General features: G+C 39.0%; 1 protein-coding gene across 1 annotated transcript; it reads left to right on the forward strand.

Moving 5' to 3' along the window:
- The first annotated feature begins 139 nt into the window (after positions 1 to 139).
- Positions 140 to 13,384, forward strand: tcirg1a (T cell immune regulator 1, ATPase H+ transporting V0 subunit a3a). Its single transcript, XM_030133156.1, has 21 exons — positions 140 to 206; positions 1,516 to 1,640; positions 1,741 to 1,819; positions 2,628 to 2,776; positions 2,902 to 2,997; positions 3,169 to 3,236; positions 3,362 to 3,488; positions 3,664 to 3,746; positions 3,851 to 3,944; positions 4,047 to 4,118; positions 4,795 to 4,935; positions 5,037 to 5,193; positions 5,735 to 5,874; positions 5,954 to 6,190; positions 6,906 to 7,024; positions 8,654 to 8,867; positions 8,952 to 9,068; positions 10,288 to 10,377; positions 11,490 to 11,610; positions 11,693 to 11,864; positions 12,280 to 13,384. Exons 2-21 carry the CDS (start codon positions 1,524 to 1,526, stop codon positions 12,362 to 12,364), a joined length of 2,478 nt encoding a protein of 825 aa, XP_029989016.1. The 5' UTR covers positions 140 to 206; positions 1,516 to 1,523; the 3' UTR covers positions 12,365 to 13,384.
- The last annotated feature ends 6,721 nt before the right edge of the window (positions 13,385 to 20,105 follow it).

The following is a 20,105-nucleotide window of genomic DNA, read 5'->3' on the forward strand; positions in this document are numbered from 1 at the left end:
TTTCGTCCTCAATGCCTACTTTCCTCTCTAAATTACATTACTGTTGTTCCTGCCTTTGGTCACATGAAGGAAGTTAGGTTTCATGGGTTTGTGATTAACTTCCCTCCAAAATGCTCCCTGTTTATTCATTAGAGCATGGTCTGCACTGGAGCAGCCTCTGCTACTGAACCTCTGATAAAAACACTGGATAAATACTGGATAAACAGGTAAGTCACATATTTTAATTTGTTCTAGGGTTGCAAGACTGCAGAACATCTGAGTGTATGGAAATTAAATTAAATTAAATTGTTGCTGGACAAATAAACAGTGGAAAGTTCATCTAATGCAGGGGTGTCAAACAGCGGGGTGAATTTACAAAAAATTACACTGAAAATACTAACAGTCAAGGGTTTCAAACTGGTTTTAGTTCAGGGGCCGCATGCAGACCAAAATGATGTCAAATAAACTAATAGCATAATAACCTATAAATAATGACTGCAATCTTTCTTCTTGGTTTAAGCCATAAAGACTCAAACATGCACTGGTGTCCAAAGTCAACTACTGATATAAACTGTTAAATACCTGTTGATCCACTAATCCTAACAATCCATTGGTGTAAAATACAGTTTGTCATCTTTTCATGGTCATTAGATATGACATTCAGAGGCTTTGTAGTGAACATGGAAACACTGTCATCTTCTACAACATTGATTCACCAGTAAAACCCATAGAGTTGGATCAATGACAGTGAGGAATACATTTGTTTTCTGTACAGCTAATGATATATTTTGTTGAAAAAGTCACCTTTTTCTTCAGTTTCTTCTGTTTCTGGTATAACAACCCTCAACTTTAATCTTTAATCTTTTAATAGCAGCCACATGATCAGTAAATTAAATATAACAAAATACATGATTTTCACTGGAACAATGCAAAACACAGAGGATAATATTACAATAAATGGTGATAAATCACATCAGAAAGGGTACATTTAGAGGAAAAAGCCATTTGGGAACTGCCACAAAAGTATCACTGGGTCTTTATGGGTCAATGTGAAAACATAATATGACATTATGCCTATAAACAATGACAACTCCAATTTGTGTCATCATTTTAGTGCAAAAATTAACATTAAATTACAAACTATAACAATAAAATGCAAGTAACCTGAACAAGTATGAACAACCTGAAATGTCTCTAGAAAACTGAGTGCAATTTTAACAATATAATACCTGTTACTAAAGGTTTTGTGCCTTTGCAGATCTGATCCATAATACACATAATATAGTGTAGTATAAATGATAGGTTGAGCCATAATTATTCTTATTTTTCTTTAAAAATTTCATTTTTTCCCCCAGTTTATTCACATCTTTTTTGTTTGGATAGTTTGTAAATGTAAATATTTTCAGAATTTAATGTCATTTTTTTTTTTTGCACTTAAAGAGTTTAAGTTTGAGTTAAGTCGGGCTGAATATGGCCCCTGAAAGATCATTTGTTTGACATCCCTGATCTAATGCACCAACTTCTTCTGCTTTCTAGGGGTTCTCATGGGAGCACTGTTTCGAAGTGAGGAACTATGTCTGGTCCAGATCTTCCTCCAGTCTGGATCAGCTTACAATTGTGTCAGCGAGTTGGGAGAACTGGGAGTGGTGGAGTTCAGAGATGTGAGTAGTTCAACTTTATCAAACAAACAGAATGAATGAACAGTGAATGGAGACCATTTCCATCCCAGTGTTCATGTTCTCCTTCTTGTCTTTGCACCAGTTGAACCCACATGTAAATTCGTTCCAGAGGAAATTTGTAAACGAGGTCAGAAGATGTGAGGAGATGGAGAAGACGTTCAGTGAGTGATTAGACACAAATATGAGACAGGCCAGAAGTATTTGAAGTACCACACTTTAAAAAATACTCTGTACTTAAAAAGGATGAAAGTATTTACAGCAAAATATACATGAAGTATGGAAAGTAAAAGTACACCTTACTGTATTCATATTATTGTTGCATTAAGGCGAATGGTGCACAGTTTGGTCATTTAATGATTAATTATACATCAACTGAGCAAAAACTAAGTGGTAAAAATTATTTAGCAATGAAAATACAATTGATTACTGTATTGCATCTATCCTTTACCTGAGTATTTCTTTTTCAGACAACTTTTTACTTTTACATCAAACATTTTAACACAAGTAACTGTAAAATCCTTACAATTTCAAAACAAATATTTCTTACTTTTAATGCTAATGTTAATTTCAATACAATACACAATACAATATAGGGGATCTATTTAGCATCTTACGTGTTCTTATCAACATGAACCATTCATAAGAGTAGATAACATGGGGAAATTAGACCAGAGAAGAGTTATCATATTTCAATTTCTGTTGCTGACACTGAAAATTGATTTTTTTTTTTTTTTTTTTTATAGTGACTGCATTTTACCACTTTAACTTTTATAGGAAGGTTGAATAAGTACTTTTATATTTTTGATACACATATTTGTACTTCTACTTGAGTTACATTTTGATGATCCTCTCATTATTTCTGATTTTGTTGTCCTGTCTCATTCTCTCTGTTCTCCATAGATCTCCTTTGTTCATTTGTTTTTTTAGACCATTCACGGTGCTTGTTTTCTGTCCACCCTTATTGTCCAGCCTTCCTGGAGCAGCAGATCAGCAGCTCCCTGTGTTGTCCTGTTTCTGAGACGCTATCTATTCCAAGTCCTGTTCCTTCAGCTCCACAGCCCAGAGACCTGCTGGCAATAGAGGAAGAAAGTGAACGCCTCGCCACAGAGTTAAAACAGGTGTGTGTTCACAGTGAGCTTGCACTGGTTAACACTATTTGTGGCAATTGTAGAAGAAAAGCACAACAAGTTATTTTTGTCTATTCTTGGATCTTCTGTGGTCCATCTTTGTCTCACCATCCCAGGTGTCTGAGAACAGAGACAGTCTGAGGAGTCAGCTGACCCAGCTCCAACAGTACCGTGGGGTATTGATCCAGACACACTCCCTTATTGATTCACAGGTACAAAGAAGTGAAAACCATAGATAGATAGATAGATGGATGGATGGATGGATGGATGGATGGATGGATGGATGGATGGATGGACAGACGGATGGACAGACGGACGGACGGACAGATGGGTTTATTTGTCCCAGAATGGGCAATTCAGTTAACAGTCCCCCTGTGTTCCAGGCTCAGCCTCCACCTCCTGCATCTCTGGACACTTCACTGTTGGACAACGGTCCTGAAGCACACCTCAGGTTAGAGCTCACTCTTACACAGGACAGACACACTTCACTTTCAGAGAAAAATAGTGAATCTGAAACCACAACAACTGCAACAAAGTGAGATGACATTGAGATAATAAGGACTGAACATTGAACAGTTTTGTAGCAGGTGTGGTCCATCCATGGAAGGTTCCGGCCTTTGAGCGACTGCTGTGGAGAGCGTGTCGAGGTTACTTCATCATTGAGTTCCAAGAGATGGAGAAGAACCCAAATGTACTTGAAACAGTAGGACAGACTTTTCTAAAAAAAAAAAAAAAAAAAAAAAAAAAAAAATCACACAATTGAATGTGTAAATTGAGTATTAAGGGAATCATCTTGGTGTATGGGGGCAATTAAAGTAAAACGTTTTATCTAAAACACTTGTATTTATTGCACTTTATTGCTCTTCATTTGAACCTAGAGCGATATGACTCAGTGGACAGTCTTTCTAATTTCTTTCTGGGGCAAAACAATTGGACAAAAAGTGAAGAAAATCTGTGATTGGTTTGTATTAACACATTTGTTGCATTCCAGCATATTTCAAAATAGAGATGCTCATAAAATCCAACTTTTTTTTTTTTATCTTGTTTTCCTTGTTGGTTTTGTAGCTTCCATGCCAATACTTTCTTCTACCCAGAGAACACAGAGGAGAGGCAGGAGCTCCAGAAAGGCCTGCAGAGCAGAATAGAGGATATCACACAGGTAAGACCACACTGGCAGAGGATGTACCTGAATGACAGTGACACTGGACATCACATTACAGGGATTTTGTGAACATACAAAACCTCCACACATCTCATGTAGGTGCTGTTTCAGACTGAGAGTTACCTCCAGCAGCTGCTGTGTCGCTGTGTCTCCATACTGCCACAGTGGAAGGTACTTTAAACATACACTACGACGTCACAATCAGAACTGGTGTATCTAGAATGTTCTGCTGTGAAATGTGGCTCTACACATGTGTTGCATGTCCAGTAGAAGTTAAATAGGAGGATAAGCTAACCTCAAACCTGTTAGAACATCATCACAAACCTTTGAAATTGAAACCAGGTCAGTACATAAATAAAACTGTGCTAAAAATTAATGCCAGGTTTAAGTGTGCTGTTCATGTAAGGAGAAAACATCACAAGGTGTGGACAAAGACTATAGTCAAGGTCAATTTGGTAATGAAAATATTAAAAAACAAAAAATAATGATGGCATAAAGCCTGTTGAAACAGTTGAAAGAAATGCACATGAATACAAGTTGTAGTTTTGCAAATCTATCCAGTAAAAGAACCACGTAAACTAATGTCAGCTGGCAGCAGACAACAGTAATATTATACAAGTAGCATTCATGAAATATGATTGAAACCCAGAAATAAGCAGGTTGCAACATATGGACATGAATTTATTCATTTATACGAATTGTTGTCATTGTTAAGTGTTGGCTTCATTTGAATGAGATTTAAGAGAATGGACTGCAGTGAATACAGTGACTATATATTCCTATATTTTCCTGGTAGGACAACAAATGTGAACTTTACTTTTACTTCAGATATGTCTGACTCCTGCAGGTGTGTGTGATGAAGTGTAAAGCTGTACATTCCATCCTGAACATGTGCAGTGCATCAGTTACAGACAAATGTCTGATAGCAGAGGCCTGGTGTCCTGTCAGGAAACTGCTGCTGCTGCAGAGTGCACTCACTGAGGGAACGGTATTCATCACTTTATCATTAATCATCAAAACCTTGTTCAATAGACACTGAAGCGCCTTAGAGTCATTTGGTCTTTATTCTCATCTGTGTTTCTGTTCCAGAGGAGGAGCGGCAGCATCGTTGACTCGTTTTATAATCGCCTCCCATTGTCATCCTCGTCTTCTCCTCCTACTCTGTTCACCACCAACTCTTTCACAGCTGTTTTTCAGAGTTTAGTGGATGCATATGGGGTGGCCAAATATGGAGAGGTCAATCCAGGTAACAGTAACTCACACATAATTTAGTATCTTTCAGTTGTACTATGTTTGCAGAGTTTCTAAAATATAAAGTGTTGCCATAAATGAAGTTTATAGATTAGTTGTTTGACAGAAAATGTATTTATAATTTTGTTTGATAATCATTTCAATCATTTTTTATGTGGCTTTTCTTGTTAATTATTTTTACATTGGGATTTTTGGTTGGCTGAGGGTCTCACTTGAGTCATTTGGTTTTTTATAGAGTGTCTACAAACCAAACAATCAATTAACAAAGAGAATAATTAGATGATTATGACCAGAGCTCCTCCTTTACATATATGATGTTTTGAAACTCAAAATTTCACTTGGAGAGTTGATGTTTATATTTCTACTCTTTCAAGAATCTGAATACTTCCTCCATTATTGCAATTTGACAGAAAATAAACACAGAAAAGTATTGATCCTTATTGTTTAATCTATTCATATTAATGTGGAAACCAATAAATTACATTTTTTTGTCTGGTTTTTTTATTTTCTGTGGTCGTCTATTTGTGTTTTTACAGCGGCCTACACCATAGTGACGTTCCCCTTCTTGTTTGCTGTGATGTTTGGAGATGTGGGTCATGGTTTGCTGATGGTCATAGCTGCATTATGGATGATTCTTCAGAACAAAGACAACAAGAACACGCACTTCAAAAATGAGGTAGTGCTCCACAAGCACACGCAAGTTGTTGTTGTGCTGGTTTCTCATTTGTCATACTTTTTTGTCTGTGTTTATAAAGATGTGGAGGACGGTGTTGGCCGGTCGTTACCTTATCTTGTCGATGGGGCTCTTCTCAGTCTACACCGGAGCCATTTACAACCATTGCTTCAGCAGAACTCTCAGCATCTTCCCGTCATCGTGGCATCTCAGACCCATGAACTGGAGCGATGACACCCTCAGAGGGAGCCGCTTTCTCTGTTTGGACCCCAACACTACAGGAGTCTTCCGGGGACCGTATCCTTTGGGGATAGACCCGGTATTCTTTCAGATTTCTGCCGTTTTAAGCTTATTTCAAACTTAAAAATTCAAGTAAACTCCATGTCGCTCTCCCTATTCACTATTAAAATGATACTATTCTAACAACACAGTCAAAACCAAATGAACAAACTCATTTAACAGGAAGTGCCCCTACCCAAGTATGAGTATTTTCACATACTACTTATAATATATTCATTTTAACTTTAACTTAACGTTTGATGGTGATCATATTTAAGAAAAACAGTAAAAAAACAAACAAACAAACAAACAAACAAACAAATTCTTCCCTCTCATTTGTCTTATTCATCCTCATTTCCCATCTCTACTGTATTTTCCCTCTTATTTTTTTTATCCTTTGTAATATTTTTCTCACTTTTTTTATATCCTTTCTTTGTCTCTTTTTTTCATTCAAGTCATTATTTTCATCCCTGCTCCAGTATATTGTGATGTTTCATTGCTTTTCATGCTGGTTTACACAAATGCAATCCACACAAACTCTTTTCAGTGAATGCATTTTCTAACTTGCTAATAGCTTTACTTCTGTGACATTTTCTGCAACCTTCACAGTCATTTCCTTGTGACATTTTATCTTATCCTGAACTTTTCCTTCCGTTTTCATTTGAAGTCTCCTTCCTGTGTTTCTACGTCTTTCTCCCTTTGAACTATTATTATCTTCTCATCATTTTGATGCAGTCCTTTTCATTTTCTTCTAGATCTGGCATCTGGCAAGTAACCACTTGACATTTCTTAACTCCTATAAAATGAAGATGTCTATCATAATCGGAGTTCTGCACATGACCTTTGGAATTTGCATCTCCTACTTCAACTATAGGTAATGAAAACTATAGTTGGTTTTGGGTAGTTTCTTTCTCCTGACACTTAATCATTGCATCATCTGACTTCATGCAGCGGGAAGAGGTTGAACTATACAAGCATTCCATTTTTTTTTTTAACCCTTTTACTTTATTCTACATTCATTGTAGCTTACAGTTCTCACCTCTTTGAATTTTTATTAGCTCAGCAAGCAATAGTCCATGAGCTATTGTGAAGGTGATGTGTCTGTTGTCGTTGTCGTCGTCATCGTCTTCAAACATTTTTTCCTATGAAACTACTGGTTGGATTAATTTCAAATGTTATATGTAGCTTCCTTCAGAAAATGTCAACAAAGTTTGTTCACAATTTTGAGAAATTTTGATTTTTGAAGATTTAAAAAAAAAAAAAAAAATTAAAATGTGCCTTTACTAATAATGGGCCATATTTTTTGATGGTTTACAACATGTGTAACCTGAGTGTTTGTTGGTGGTTAATGGTTCATTCTCTATAAAATGAGACAGCAGGACAGAGACAGATTTCTTCTTGAACAGTGCTTTATTTTTCACAAACAACTACCGCCACAACACTTCTTGACACATACACTACCGGTCAAAAGTTTGGACTCATCTTCTCATTTAAATGGTATGTGATGGACCACAGATGACCAACAAGTGCTCAACATCACTGGGAAATCCTTCAAGACTTTTGGAAAACATTTCAGGTGACTACCTCATGAAGCTCATCGAGAGAATGCCAAGAATGTGCAAAGCAGTAATAAAAGCAAAATGTGGCTATTGTGAAGAATCTAAACTATAAAACATGCTTTGAGTTATATCACACTTTTTTTAACTACATAATTCCATATGTGTTCATTCATAGTTTTGATGCCTTCAGTGAGAATCTACAATGTAAATAGTCATGAAAATAAAGAACAATCAGGTGAGTCCAAACTTTTGACTGGCAGTGTATCTTCGCCTGACTGAACTAACCAATCAGGAGCTAGCAGTACTTAGATCAGTAAGTGATTCAGAAAGGCAGATTCAACAGATTATTTTAGCTGCTTGTACACTACAAATGAGAATATTTAAATGTGTAAATGTGTCACTAGTAATTCTGCAAACATAAATGTAAAGAGTTAATTGGGTAAACACTGTCAAAATATTTTTTAACAAATACATGACTTAACTTATTCTCTGTAATAATAATTTACTTCACTGTCAAACCATACATTTCTTCAACATAAATTACCTCAATTTCTGAGCCTTACACATGTAAATGGTTAGAGATATCAATATACTTACTATTGCGCACTGATCAGAAGTCATATATGGATGTTCATTTAATCTGTTTAGTTATCCTCTAGTGAAAGTACCACCCACTTCTATTGGGAGACTGATTCTTGATAGAACATGCCAGTGAGATACAAGGCCTTTGGTCCTATTTTTTAATTCCTTTTTTTTTTTTTTTTTTTTTTTTTTTTTACTGTTTTACTTTATTATACATTTATTGTAGCCTTAGTTCTCACCTCTTTGCGTTTTTGCATTTATTATCATGTATATTTTTTAAAATCCACCAATAACTTCTGCAGGAGGTCAGTTAAATTGTAAATAATCTGGTCTGTGTTTTCTTTGACTTTGTGTTGCTTTAGCCACAGTCAACAGTGGTTCCATGTGCTGCTGGTTCTGATCCCAGAGCTGCTCTTCATGCTTGGCCTGTTTGGCTACCTGGTGTTTCTTATTATCTACAAATGGCTGGCCTTTGGACCGGGTCAGTCAGACCGAGCACCCAGTATCCTCCTGCACTTCATCAACATGGTGCTCTTCACTGACAACAAGGAAACCCCACCACTGTATCCAGGACAGGTGACCCATCGTCTCCTCAGATCAGACGTCTTTGATGGAACTCTGCCTTTTTTCACCTTTGTTTATCTTCTTCTCTCCCTGCAGCGGCAAGTCCAGAGTGTGTTGATGGTAGTAGTGCTGACATCCGTCCCTGTGTTGCTTCTTGGGAGGCCGATCTACCTGTATTACCATCACACAAGACGCCATGGTCAATGTGCAACAGTGAGTGTGTGCACATGTGTTAGCTCCATGTACTGAGTGTGAGGTACTAAAAAAGCAATTTCACCAAACTTCGAGGATCTACAAGATGTTGGGTTGAACAGTTTTAATGTAGGAATTGTATTAGACCAGAATATGTACTTACTTAATTCACTTGAACACCATAGTATTCGTAAACAGTTGGCACTTCAAAAAACATGCATAAAATATGGAAAAATTATAAACAAGACAACAATAAATAAAACATTAAAGTAAAGTACACTTATGCTTATCTGGTCACACAGTTAATTACCTTTTTGATTTAATATCTAAAAACTTACTAACATGTTAGATCAGCTATAGTACAGTAGGTAAATACTTACACTAAGCAACAAAATAAATATTTTTTGGAAAAAATTCATTCAGCAGCCAAGCTTTATAAATAAAAAGCACAAATTACACAAAAAGCTATAACTGAAGATATTGTAGCAGTTCATAATAACTCAACTTATTGAATATTCAGGGAAGGCATTTCTGTTTATTTGTTTATTTCCAACAAATCTGGATCTAATAGACAAATCAAAGTTTATTCAGACTGTGCACAGACAACACCCATTGAATCTTCACCTACTGAGAATATGATGACATTAAAGTACTGGTATAAAACATCATCAGTGCATATTATCTGCTGTAGATTTAATCAGTGATGTAAAGGTAATGACACTGTTGTTACAATAGTGTGCACAACCAAAATGTTTAGTAGGAGGTAAAAATGTAGACTTGGTCATCACTCATAAAAGAGGATCCAACTTGAAAGCCAAAAAAACCTTAAAGTCAGTATTTTTAATGAACATAAACATAAGTGTTGCATTATTAATATATCATTTCATGCTGAATTCCTGTTTGTTTTTGTAGTAGACATTGGTCGCAGCTGCAGCCATGCTATCATTTCTTTCATGGTTTTTTTCTAAACTGTCTGTGTTTACACGACCACAGCTATGGTCGAACCTCTCATACAGTATGATGGAGGACTGTTTCTCATGCACGACCAAAGCTTTTGCCATGCTTTGTCATTTTTTTGTCCTGGGCAGCACAAAATCTTACAGGTTAAAACCTAGTTTTAGAGTTTACCTCTTACTCACAGTGAAGTATTAGATACACTCGCATCATGTAAAATGAATGCTTGACAGTGTATTTAAATGTGCTTCATGATGATGCTTAAATGCATGTGGTGTTTGTTTAGACAGAACATCCAACCATAACTGACACCAGCTCCATCAACACCCTGTTGGGAGACCTGGAAGGAGGCAGGAGAGAGCAAGAGGAGCAAGAGGTGAGGGGGTATATTTAGGAATGTCCAATGTTCAGTTTGAGGATTTAAGGACAGCTGGAAGTAAGTCAGGTCTTTTTTAATAGCTCGAAATATTGTCTGTCTTCACACTTCTACCTCATGAACTTTTTTTGATGAAACACAAACAAGAAATGGTTTAAAGAAATCATTAATTAGTAATTAGTAAAGTAACCATTAATTTCTTGGACACACATTCTCTGAAAAATCAGCCAAAAGCTAAGTCCATATTTACCTTTCAGGATACTATAATCCCAGAGTTGTGAGAAGAAACTTCCGTCCTTTCTATACACTGTAGAGCTCCTACCACAGGGTAGATTTTCAGCATAGATGGATCATCAGGGTTTTTAGAGGTGGGGTGGCAGCTTTAATTTCCAACTGGTGTTAAGAATCTGGTTCAATTCTGAAGTGACATCTATTCTATTTTTCCACAGGGTCATAAAACAACATCATATTGCCATTAGGTTTCATCTTTAGATTTGAACTGAGAGGCGAGAGCTAGAGAATGAAATTATGTGCAGTTCCATATTTTGGCATTTTTCTGCCTCCTGCATCTTGGTCCAATGGCCTGAAGGGTCCAATGGACTATTGGTATCAGTTGTCGTCCATCCGTGAACAATTTGTTATGAAACTTCCCCTCCAAAACCGTCAGCCAAAATCAATTGAAATTCGTAGTAGAGGTTCCTTGGGGCAAGGTCTACCAAGTTTATTCAAAGAGTTGAGAAATGTTGATTTTTTTTTTTTTTTTTTCAGGATTTTTTTTTGGGGATTTTAAGAATTCCCTTTGGTTTATAATGGGACAAATTTCAAAGGGCTGTAACTTGAAAACAGTTGAAGATGTTGATATAATTATTATTGGTAATAGATAGGAAGTCACATATGGGCTTTCATTTGGTGCCATGACCTTTGACCTTGACTGACTTTGAAAGGTCAAACGAATGTCAATTAATGTCTATAAATATGCCATTGGACTATAGGACCCTTGGTCTTTTTTATTGTTAGTTATTGCTGAGTTTTTGAGGATGCCTTGTAAAATTAAACAGAAATGAAAGATTGTGCACATACCGGACACAGATTTTTGTTTGTGTTGACTGCAGGAGTTTGATGCTGTGGAAGTGTTTATGCACCAGGCCATCCATACCATGGAGTACTGCCTTGGGTGCATCTCCAACACTGCCTCCTACCTGAGACTGTGGGCACTCAGCCTTGCACACGCACGTGAGCACAAACACACATACATGCGACTGGTGTATTTTTCTGTATGAAAAGTACAATATATAAGCTCCTACTCTTCTCTTAGAGCTCTCAGATGTGCTGTGGATGATGGTGATGCGCACCTCTCTTTCTTCAAGAGGCATGCTGGGATCTGTAGTCCTTGCAGGTTTTTTCTCTTTTTTTGCTTTGCTCACTGTCTCCATCCTGTTGGTGATGGAGGGGCTGTCGGCGTCTCTGCACACCCTCCGCCTGCACTGGTGAGATGCACACATGAATGAACAAAAGCCCAAACAGTTACAGCTATAATACTAATCCATTTATAAACGCCTAAATGCTCAAACGCAGAGTAATCCAATGTTTCAATGTTGCGACAGAGAAAGTAAGAGAACCGCTTCTTTAGTGTAATATAGTGTTACTTGTTGCTAAATTATCTGAACAAAATCACATAACACATGCATATGTAAATGTTTTTTTTTAAATGTTGTGTTTATATCCCATGATGCCATTGTACATGGTTTAGATTAAGATGCACACCAAAATAAGTCACAGTACTATAGGAACATGCAATAGTACTTTGTTTAGTGAGTGTGTGAATGTGTTAAATATACATATCTCTGCTGTAAAATCCCATCGTTTCTCAGTTGTATTTTTCCTCCTCTGTGTGTTTAACAGGGTGGAGTTTCAGAGTAAGTTCTATAGTGGGACCGGGTACAAGTTCAGCCCGTTCTCCTTCACCTCCATCACCAACCCATTGTAAGTTTTCATCAGGTGAATCTTCTACAACAGACTTGTGACTACACTCGAGGATGGACATTGATGAAAAAAATGTATGTTTCACACATGACCAACAATTCACTACCAACCAGAACCAGAATACTTTATTAAAGACAACGTGACTTTGCAAATACAAAACATGCTTAACAAATAATACAAAACAAATTCATAGTACAAACACCACACATGTTTTACACTGTTTTTTTTTTTGGTTTTTACATCCATTTGCCTTCCAGTTACAAAACATAGATTACTCACTTTACTGTTATCATCACTTTTAGATTTCGCAGAATATCTACCATAATTCTAAGCATAAACAATGATCCTGATGATAAACTGGGACTTTGTGCTTAAACACGCTGTTCAATAATGATAAAATGTGATTTAGAATGTTTTAGAAATCATTATTATATTGTTACATAGAGAACAGATGATACATACAAATTACAGATTGTAGTTTTTTGTGATCTATGCTTTTTTTCTCCCTTTGTACTCAGACTTTATATTTACTTTAGTTGGAAACATAACTTTTTTAACAAAACTTTTTGTTCTTGAGTTTTTGTTTGTTTTCTCAGATCCGAAGTTGTCTCACCACACAACTGCAATAAACTCCTCTGTTTGTGTATGGCATTATGGGACAATCGTAACCATTGACAACACTCTCACTGAATTCATTAAGCATTGTTTCTGCATGAACACACACTGCATAGTTTGTTGCCTACAGTTGATAGGTTACAATGAAACAGGAGAACATTGGGCATCATGAACACATATGCCATGTGTTGGTTTGTACTTTGGCCTTAAACTATGTGTACACTACATTTCTGTGATTATTTTCTGTAGTATGCTGTTTTCTTCTTTATATGTGTAAATACATAAAGCAAGCAAAACAAAAACAGAAAATCCTTAATTACTTTCAGCTTTTGTTATTGAAATGATCCCTTTATCTCTACTCCAGGGGTGTCAAATTCATTTTAGTTCAGGGGCCACATACAACCTAACATGATCGTAAGTGGATCCAACCAGTAAAATAATAACATAATAACCTATAAATGATAATTTTAGGCATATTTTTCACTTGGTTTTAGTGTGAAAAATTAAAATTACATTATGAAAATGTGAATAACCTGAACAAACATGTATAACCTGAAATGTGTTAAGAAAAATAAGTGCTATTTAAAACACATTTTGTCTCAGTTTATCATTTATATGTGTGCAATACAACTTACAGATCACAGTATGGGGTGCTGTCCCATATTACAGTGGATCTACAAATGCACAAAACATATAGTAACAGGCAGAAAATTGATAAAATTGTATTTATTAAGAACTTGTAAGTATTGCATTCTTTAGACATTTCAGGTTGTTTGTACTTGTTCAGGTTATTCACATTTTCTTTCTTTCTACTTTTTTCACATTAAACCAAGAAAGATATTTGAAGTTGTCATTATTCATAGGTCATGGTTATTATTTCACTAAAGATCACACTGGTCTGTATGTGGCCCCTGAACTAAAGTGAGTTTAACACCTTTGACATTTAATATGTTCTGTGTTATTTTTGCACTTTGCAAATTCATCCCATGGGCCAGACTGGACCCTTTGGCAGGCTGCTATTGGCTCACGGGCCGTATGTTTGACCCCCCCATCTTTACCCTGACACAAGGTAAACTGCTGTTCACACATTTATCACTCAGTAAAGAAGATAAGAGATAACCTGTGTGAACTCCTATGTAAACAAACCTTCAGTTCTATCACCTCATTTATTCCTGTCTGCTCTGGTCTGTATAATTTAAGTGTGTTATTTAATCATCATACCTCTACTGACCCTGTTGACTCCTGGTTTGTAGACATACATCAAAGTGACTCTTCTTCTCTGCATTTTAACAGGAGAATATACCTGAAATACACTCTGTAGTCTGTCTCTTATTTGATGTATTGTGAAGCTGTGGCTCTGAGTCTAAGGGTGGTAAAGACAACCAATTTAGCAGCAATTACATGAAGCTCAGAAGTTGAAACTGTCAATTTATACAATAATCTTGGATTTTTTTTTTTTTTTTTTTACAACAACGCTGCTTTTTTATTTTACTAATGCCAATATAATTTGCTTTTGTAGTTGCTGAAGTAACAGAAAATAGAAATAAGAAAACCTTGCCTGGAGGGCCTACTTTTCCTAGTTAGTAGTGTCATCATGACTGGTTAACGTAGGTCTCTAAAAATGCCATCCATCCATCCATTTTCTGAACCCACTTTATCCTTACAAGGGTCACGGAGGTCACTTGGAGCCTATCCCAGCTACTTATGGGGTACATCCTGGACATGTTGCCAGTTCATCACAGGGCTGACATACAGAGACAAACAATCACTCTCTCACATTCAAACCATGTGAATTTTGATTAACCAATTAACCTATCAGTGCATGTCTTTGGATAGTGGGAGGAAGCCAGAGTACCCTGAGAGAACCCACACAGACACAGGCTGAACATGAAAACTCCACACAGAAAGGTCCCACACCCATCAACTTGTGTTGGAATCGAACTCAGGACTTTCTTGCTGTGAGGCATGTGTGTTATCCACTGCACCACCATGTCGCCAGCTCTAAAAATGTTCATATAAAATGTACTTTTGGTTCAGAAATGTTGAGTGTGGTTTGCAGAAATGTACAAAGGCCACATTGTGTTATGGAGTTTGGGTTGAAATGCTTCAGAGTAAGGGCTCTAAAAATGACAAGAAAGTGTCTCTATCACAGTTTTTTTAAATTTCTGAAACTTAGGACTTTTAACTTATTTAACTCATAAGGACCCAGTGTTACATCTCTGGCAGTTCTCAAATGAATTTTTCTCTCTATTTAACCTTTCCTATGTGATTCATCACCATTTATTATAATATTATCCTCTGAATGTTGCATTTTTTCCAGTGAAAATCATCTATTTTTTTATGTTTAATTGACTGATCATATAGATGTTCACAAAAGCTCAGAGTAAAGTCAAAGGGTATTGTATCTGTCGTGGAAATTTACCGTTCAACTGTTAACTCACACAAAGAAAAAGGGAGAAAGTTAGAGTTAAAATAATAAATGCATTTATTGAGAAATCAATCACAGACAAAGCTCTGTAAATGAAGTCTGCCTAAACAAGAGAAAACTAAAGATTATATAGAACCAAATCCAACCCCCTCAAACTATGCTGTCATTCCTTACGTACATCGTACCACCCCATACTACTCCTTCTCTGCTCCGTGAAGAGGTCATGAGGACCTCTTCACTCTAACCTTGCTTGAATACAGGCGCCATCCTCTATCTACACATTCAGACATTTAGGTGTTTGGGTTTCAACTCAAGGTAAGAACTTCGTCCCCAAGTCGGGGTTGCTACAGAGTGGTAAACATCACACATAACAATGACTCAGCATGTACTTAACAGTATAACATATTAAAAGAGTATAAAATATAAAAAGTAAATTTTTCCACCACATTTCCTCCCTTTTGATTATTTATCCAAATCAATCATGTAAAAACATAAAATTTACGAACGAGTATCAATAATAGATTATAAATGATCATCAAACCATAAGGATTACAGGATTACACATTGCTTTCTTCGTCATCCTCAAAATCATCTAAGTCATCAAAATCACAATCGTTATTATCATCATCAATCACTTCATGCAGTACCATACTAAAAGTACCAATCACATTGCTGATCATTGACCGTATTATTGGAATGATGCAACAGGATAATACAAGGAGTAATACAAACACACCAAAAATCATAGCAACAATTTTCATCAACATTGTCTTCCATCCCCCAGACATCAGCCAGCCCCAAAAATCCCAACCTGTTGTAGTGTATGCAGTGTTTTCCTCATGTAGGACCCGTCTAAGGTGATCAAGCTGATTGTGGACATCTGACATGTTAGCAGTAACATCAGGTACATAGGTACAGCACTGATCGCCAATAAGATGACAGACACCTCCCTTTTCGGCCAATAGGAGATCCAAAGCTGCCCTATTCTGTAATGTGACAGTGCGGAGAGCCTTCATCTCACTGGTAAGAGCATCAAATCCTCTTTCAACTGACGCCGTGAGATTTTCTAGCTCCACTGAAAGCTCCTCTATGTACCAAGATAAACGAGCAGGGCCGTACATGGGAATAATACTGATTGCAAACTTATGGCCACCTGAAATCCGGTCCCGTTTTACACGGGTGTGAGGCGGTGACATAACTGGACTGATGGTCAATTTGGAGATAGCTGGAACCAAATAAGAGAGGTGACATGTGCCTGCCCATTTTGCTGGGAGATACAGATAAGAGTGTTGACCACACGTCCACACCATATCTGTAGGACAGACATACCCATAATCAGAAGGAGTTAAAGCTAGTACGTCATTATATGTAGTCGTAACATTAGTCTTAGAATCATAACGTATCAGTGGGGACTTACCTAATAATGCAGTGAGATTATAAACGACGATAAATGGAGAAGGAGAGAGTGTCCCTGTTGTTGGAAAAGTGTATTTATCAGTCCTGTTTTCACAATTTGCTAACCCACATGCTACCTTGAGAGTAATGTTACACCCAGATGTGTGCCCCAAATTATAACGTGTGTGTTCTGTGACTGGGGAATGGAAACACAACTGTGGAATGAAAAAAGGATTAGACATGTCTCTCAGCCGAAAAACAACATTTTTCTGTACCATAGTAGTATTAGTATCTCTAGAGAAATTTCTGGGATTTCTGAAGGTCATGTTGGGTTTCCACCTCAGCCAGGGATACTCTTCGACAGACGGCCAATCACCCACTGTCCACTTTATCATTGTCAACAGTGTGTGATTGATCGAGAGAGGATAAGGAGCGAACAGAGTATCTTCATGTGAGCTGTGTGGCATCAAACTGCACACATAGCAAGACTGATCAGTGACACGTCGTGTCAGATCACGTGTCACTCGCCACCATGTGTTATCGCTATAGTCGTGGTGATCAATGAGGTGGAGGTCACGGCCGTGACGTCTCCGAAGCTCTTCTGACCCTGGCTGTCCTCCGACAGACCAGGGCGCAACAGGAATGTGATGTGTTGGTGAAGGATCAGATACCTGATAGAATGTGTCCATGTACCACATGTACAGGCACAGGAGGGTGATGCAGGTGACAGCTTTGATCACCTCCATCGTCATCGAATCAGTGTATGTGTGGGGCAGGGGGTCTTCAGTCACTCGCCAGCGACCAGGCAAAGGATAAGTGTATATGAGACGTCACTGGGGTCGTTACCACCGCTAGGTTTCAACCAGTGGGTCTTGTGTGTGTGGGTGCGTGATACAGCTGTGTCCAGCTCCGGTGTCCAGTCGTCCAGTCTACGCTGTCGATCGATGCTCCGGCCCGTCCTCGGCTGCAGCAGTTGGCGGTTCTCCCAGAAACCGCTTACAGTGGGTTGCGTGGATCCACGTGGCACGTTCAGCAACCTTGACCGCTGTGTGCGTCGTCAGGAGCACCTGGAAAGGTCCTCGCCACCTGCGCTGCTTCCAGTGCTTTCGCCTGAAGTCCCGGACCAGGATCCAATCCCCTGGCTGCAGCGGATGGAGCGGCCCCTCTGCAGGAACCGGTAATGCTGATTTCACCAATACCTGTACTTGAGATAGTTCAGAGGAGAGTTTCCTACAATAAGACAACATGTCATGCTCCAACAATGATGTCATCCCGGTGCTTAATTGGGGGGCCTGGAGACCTGTATATGGGGGTCTCCCAAACATAATCTCAAACGGACTCAGCCCACTTCGAGTCCTACGTCTCATTCTCATTTGCATGAGAACCAGAGGTAGGGCCTTGACCCAGTTAAGGCCTGTTTCCTCACAGCATTTAGCTAGTTTTGATTTTAGGGTGCTATTTTCCCTTTCAACAGCCCCCCCTGATTGTGGATGGTATGCACAGTGTGTTTTGAGATCAAAACCTAGCATTTTCCCTAACTCAGTTAGTGCTGTGTTCACAAAGTGAGTACCGTTGTCTGATGAGATCCTTTTTGGGATCCCCCAACGAGGCAAAATTTCAGTTAACAAAGCCTTAGCCACTGTGGAGCTGTCTGCATGTTTTGCAGGAAAACATTCAACCCATTTGGACCACATGTCTACCATCACCAGACAATACTTTTACCCTCAGCTGGAGACAGCTCCACAAAATCCATCATAAGGTGGTCAAAGGGGAGGTGTGGTTGCTCGTGACCTGCTGAGCGACATGGGAAAGACTTTGTAGTGTTATGAGCAGCACAGATAAGACATTTCTTGCAAAATTTCTCTGCAACTACTGTAAACCCCTTCGTGAACCAATACTGTGCTATAGCATCTAACATTCCTCCCTTAGACACATGATCTACGCCATGTGTCAACTTAGCAAACCAGGGGAAGAAATGTTTGGGTAGACAAGGTCGCCCATCAGCAGCACGCCACACAGAAGAAGAATCCAGTGCACAACCACACGAGGCCCAAACACGCCTTTCATCAGGAGTGGCAAAGGACTGTGTGTCAGACACTGACGCGGGAGGGGCCCCCTCTGACTGCTGAGACAAGAAGGAGGAGGCGGCCTCCAAGGACGCAGCAGCCCTGGCAGCTGCATCTGCTCGGGAGTTCCCCTGCGTGACGTCAGTGTCTTCCTTCTGATGCGCCTGACATTTCACAACTGCAATAGCAGAAGGGAGAAGAACAGCATCCAACAGATGTGCCACAAGAGATGCATTCAGAATCGGCTTACCATCGGACTTCAAAAATCTACGGTGCTTCCACAGGGCCCCAAAGTCATGCACCACACCAAAGGCATACCTGGAATCAGTAAAGATAGTGACAGAATGGCCCTCAGCCAACTTACAGGCCTCCGTCAAAGCGACGAGCTCAGCCGCCTGTGCTGAATAGTGTGAGGGCAAGGGGCCTGAGGAGACCGTGTCGACGGACGTGCACACCGCAAAACCAACCCTGTTTGTGCCAGACGCGTCCCTAAAAGAAGAACCATCTGTGAAGAAAACAAAGTCAGGGTTTGACAAGGGCACATCAGAGATGTCCGGGCGAGGGGAACATGTCTGCTCCAACGCGGCCTCACAACAATGAGGTTCTCCATCCTCAGCAGTCGGAAGTAGTGTGGCGGGGTTAAGCGTCGTACAGCGCTTCACAGTGACATTTGGCATGTCCAGCAGAACGGTGGTATATCTGCGCCACCGGGCTGCGGACAGATGTGAGGTCTTCTGCTCTAAAAGAATGACAGAGACAGAATGTGGAACCAACACAGTCAAAGGGTTATACCCAACAATGTCACGTGATGCAGCCACAGCCTTTTCACATGCAGCGACGGCACGGAGGCAAGAAGGAAGACCCGCAGCCACAGAGTCAAGTTTAGTGGAGAAATACGCCACCGGGCGTAATCTGTCACCGTGAGCCTGCAACAAAACAGAAGACATAAACCCACGTTTCTCATCCACAGTCTGTGTGAATGGTTTGGCCGGGTCAGGGAGGGCCAAAGCAGGGGCAGAACCCAAGGCCATTTTGAGAGACGTGAACGCCTGTTCAGCCTCAGATGTCCACACAACTCTATCATGTGCATTCAGGCCCTTACCATGAATACATGATGTCAGAGGGTGCTCGAGCTCAGAATAATCAGGAATGAACGCCCTGCAATAACCAGTCATACCTAAAAATGACATCATCTGCTTTTTCGTGACCGGCCTAGCAATGTTCTGAATGGCTCGAATCCG

This window comes from Sphaeramia orbicularis, chromosome 1 (assembly GCF_902148855.1).
Source record: "Sphaeramia orbicularis chromosome 1, fSphaOr1.1, whole genome shotgun sequence".
Taxonomy (NCBI): Eukaryota; Metazoa; Chordata; class Actinopteri; order Kurtiformes; family Apogonidae; genus Sphaeramia; species Sphaeramia orbicularis.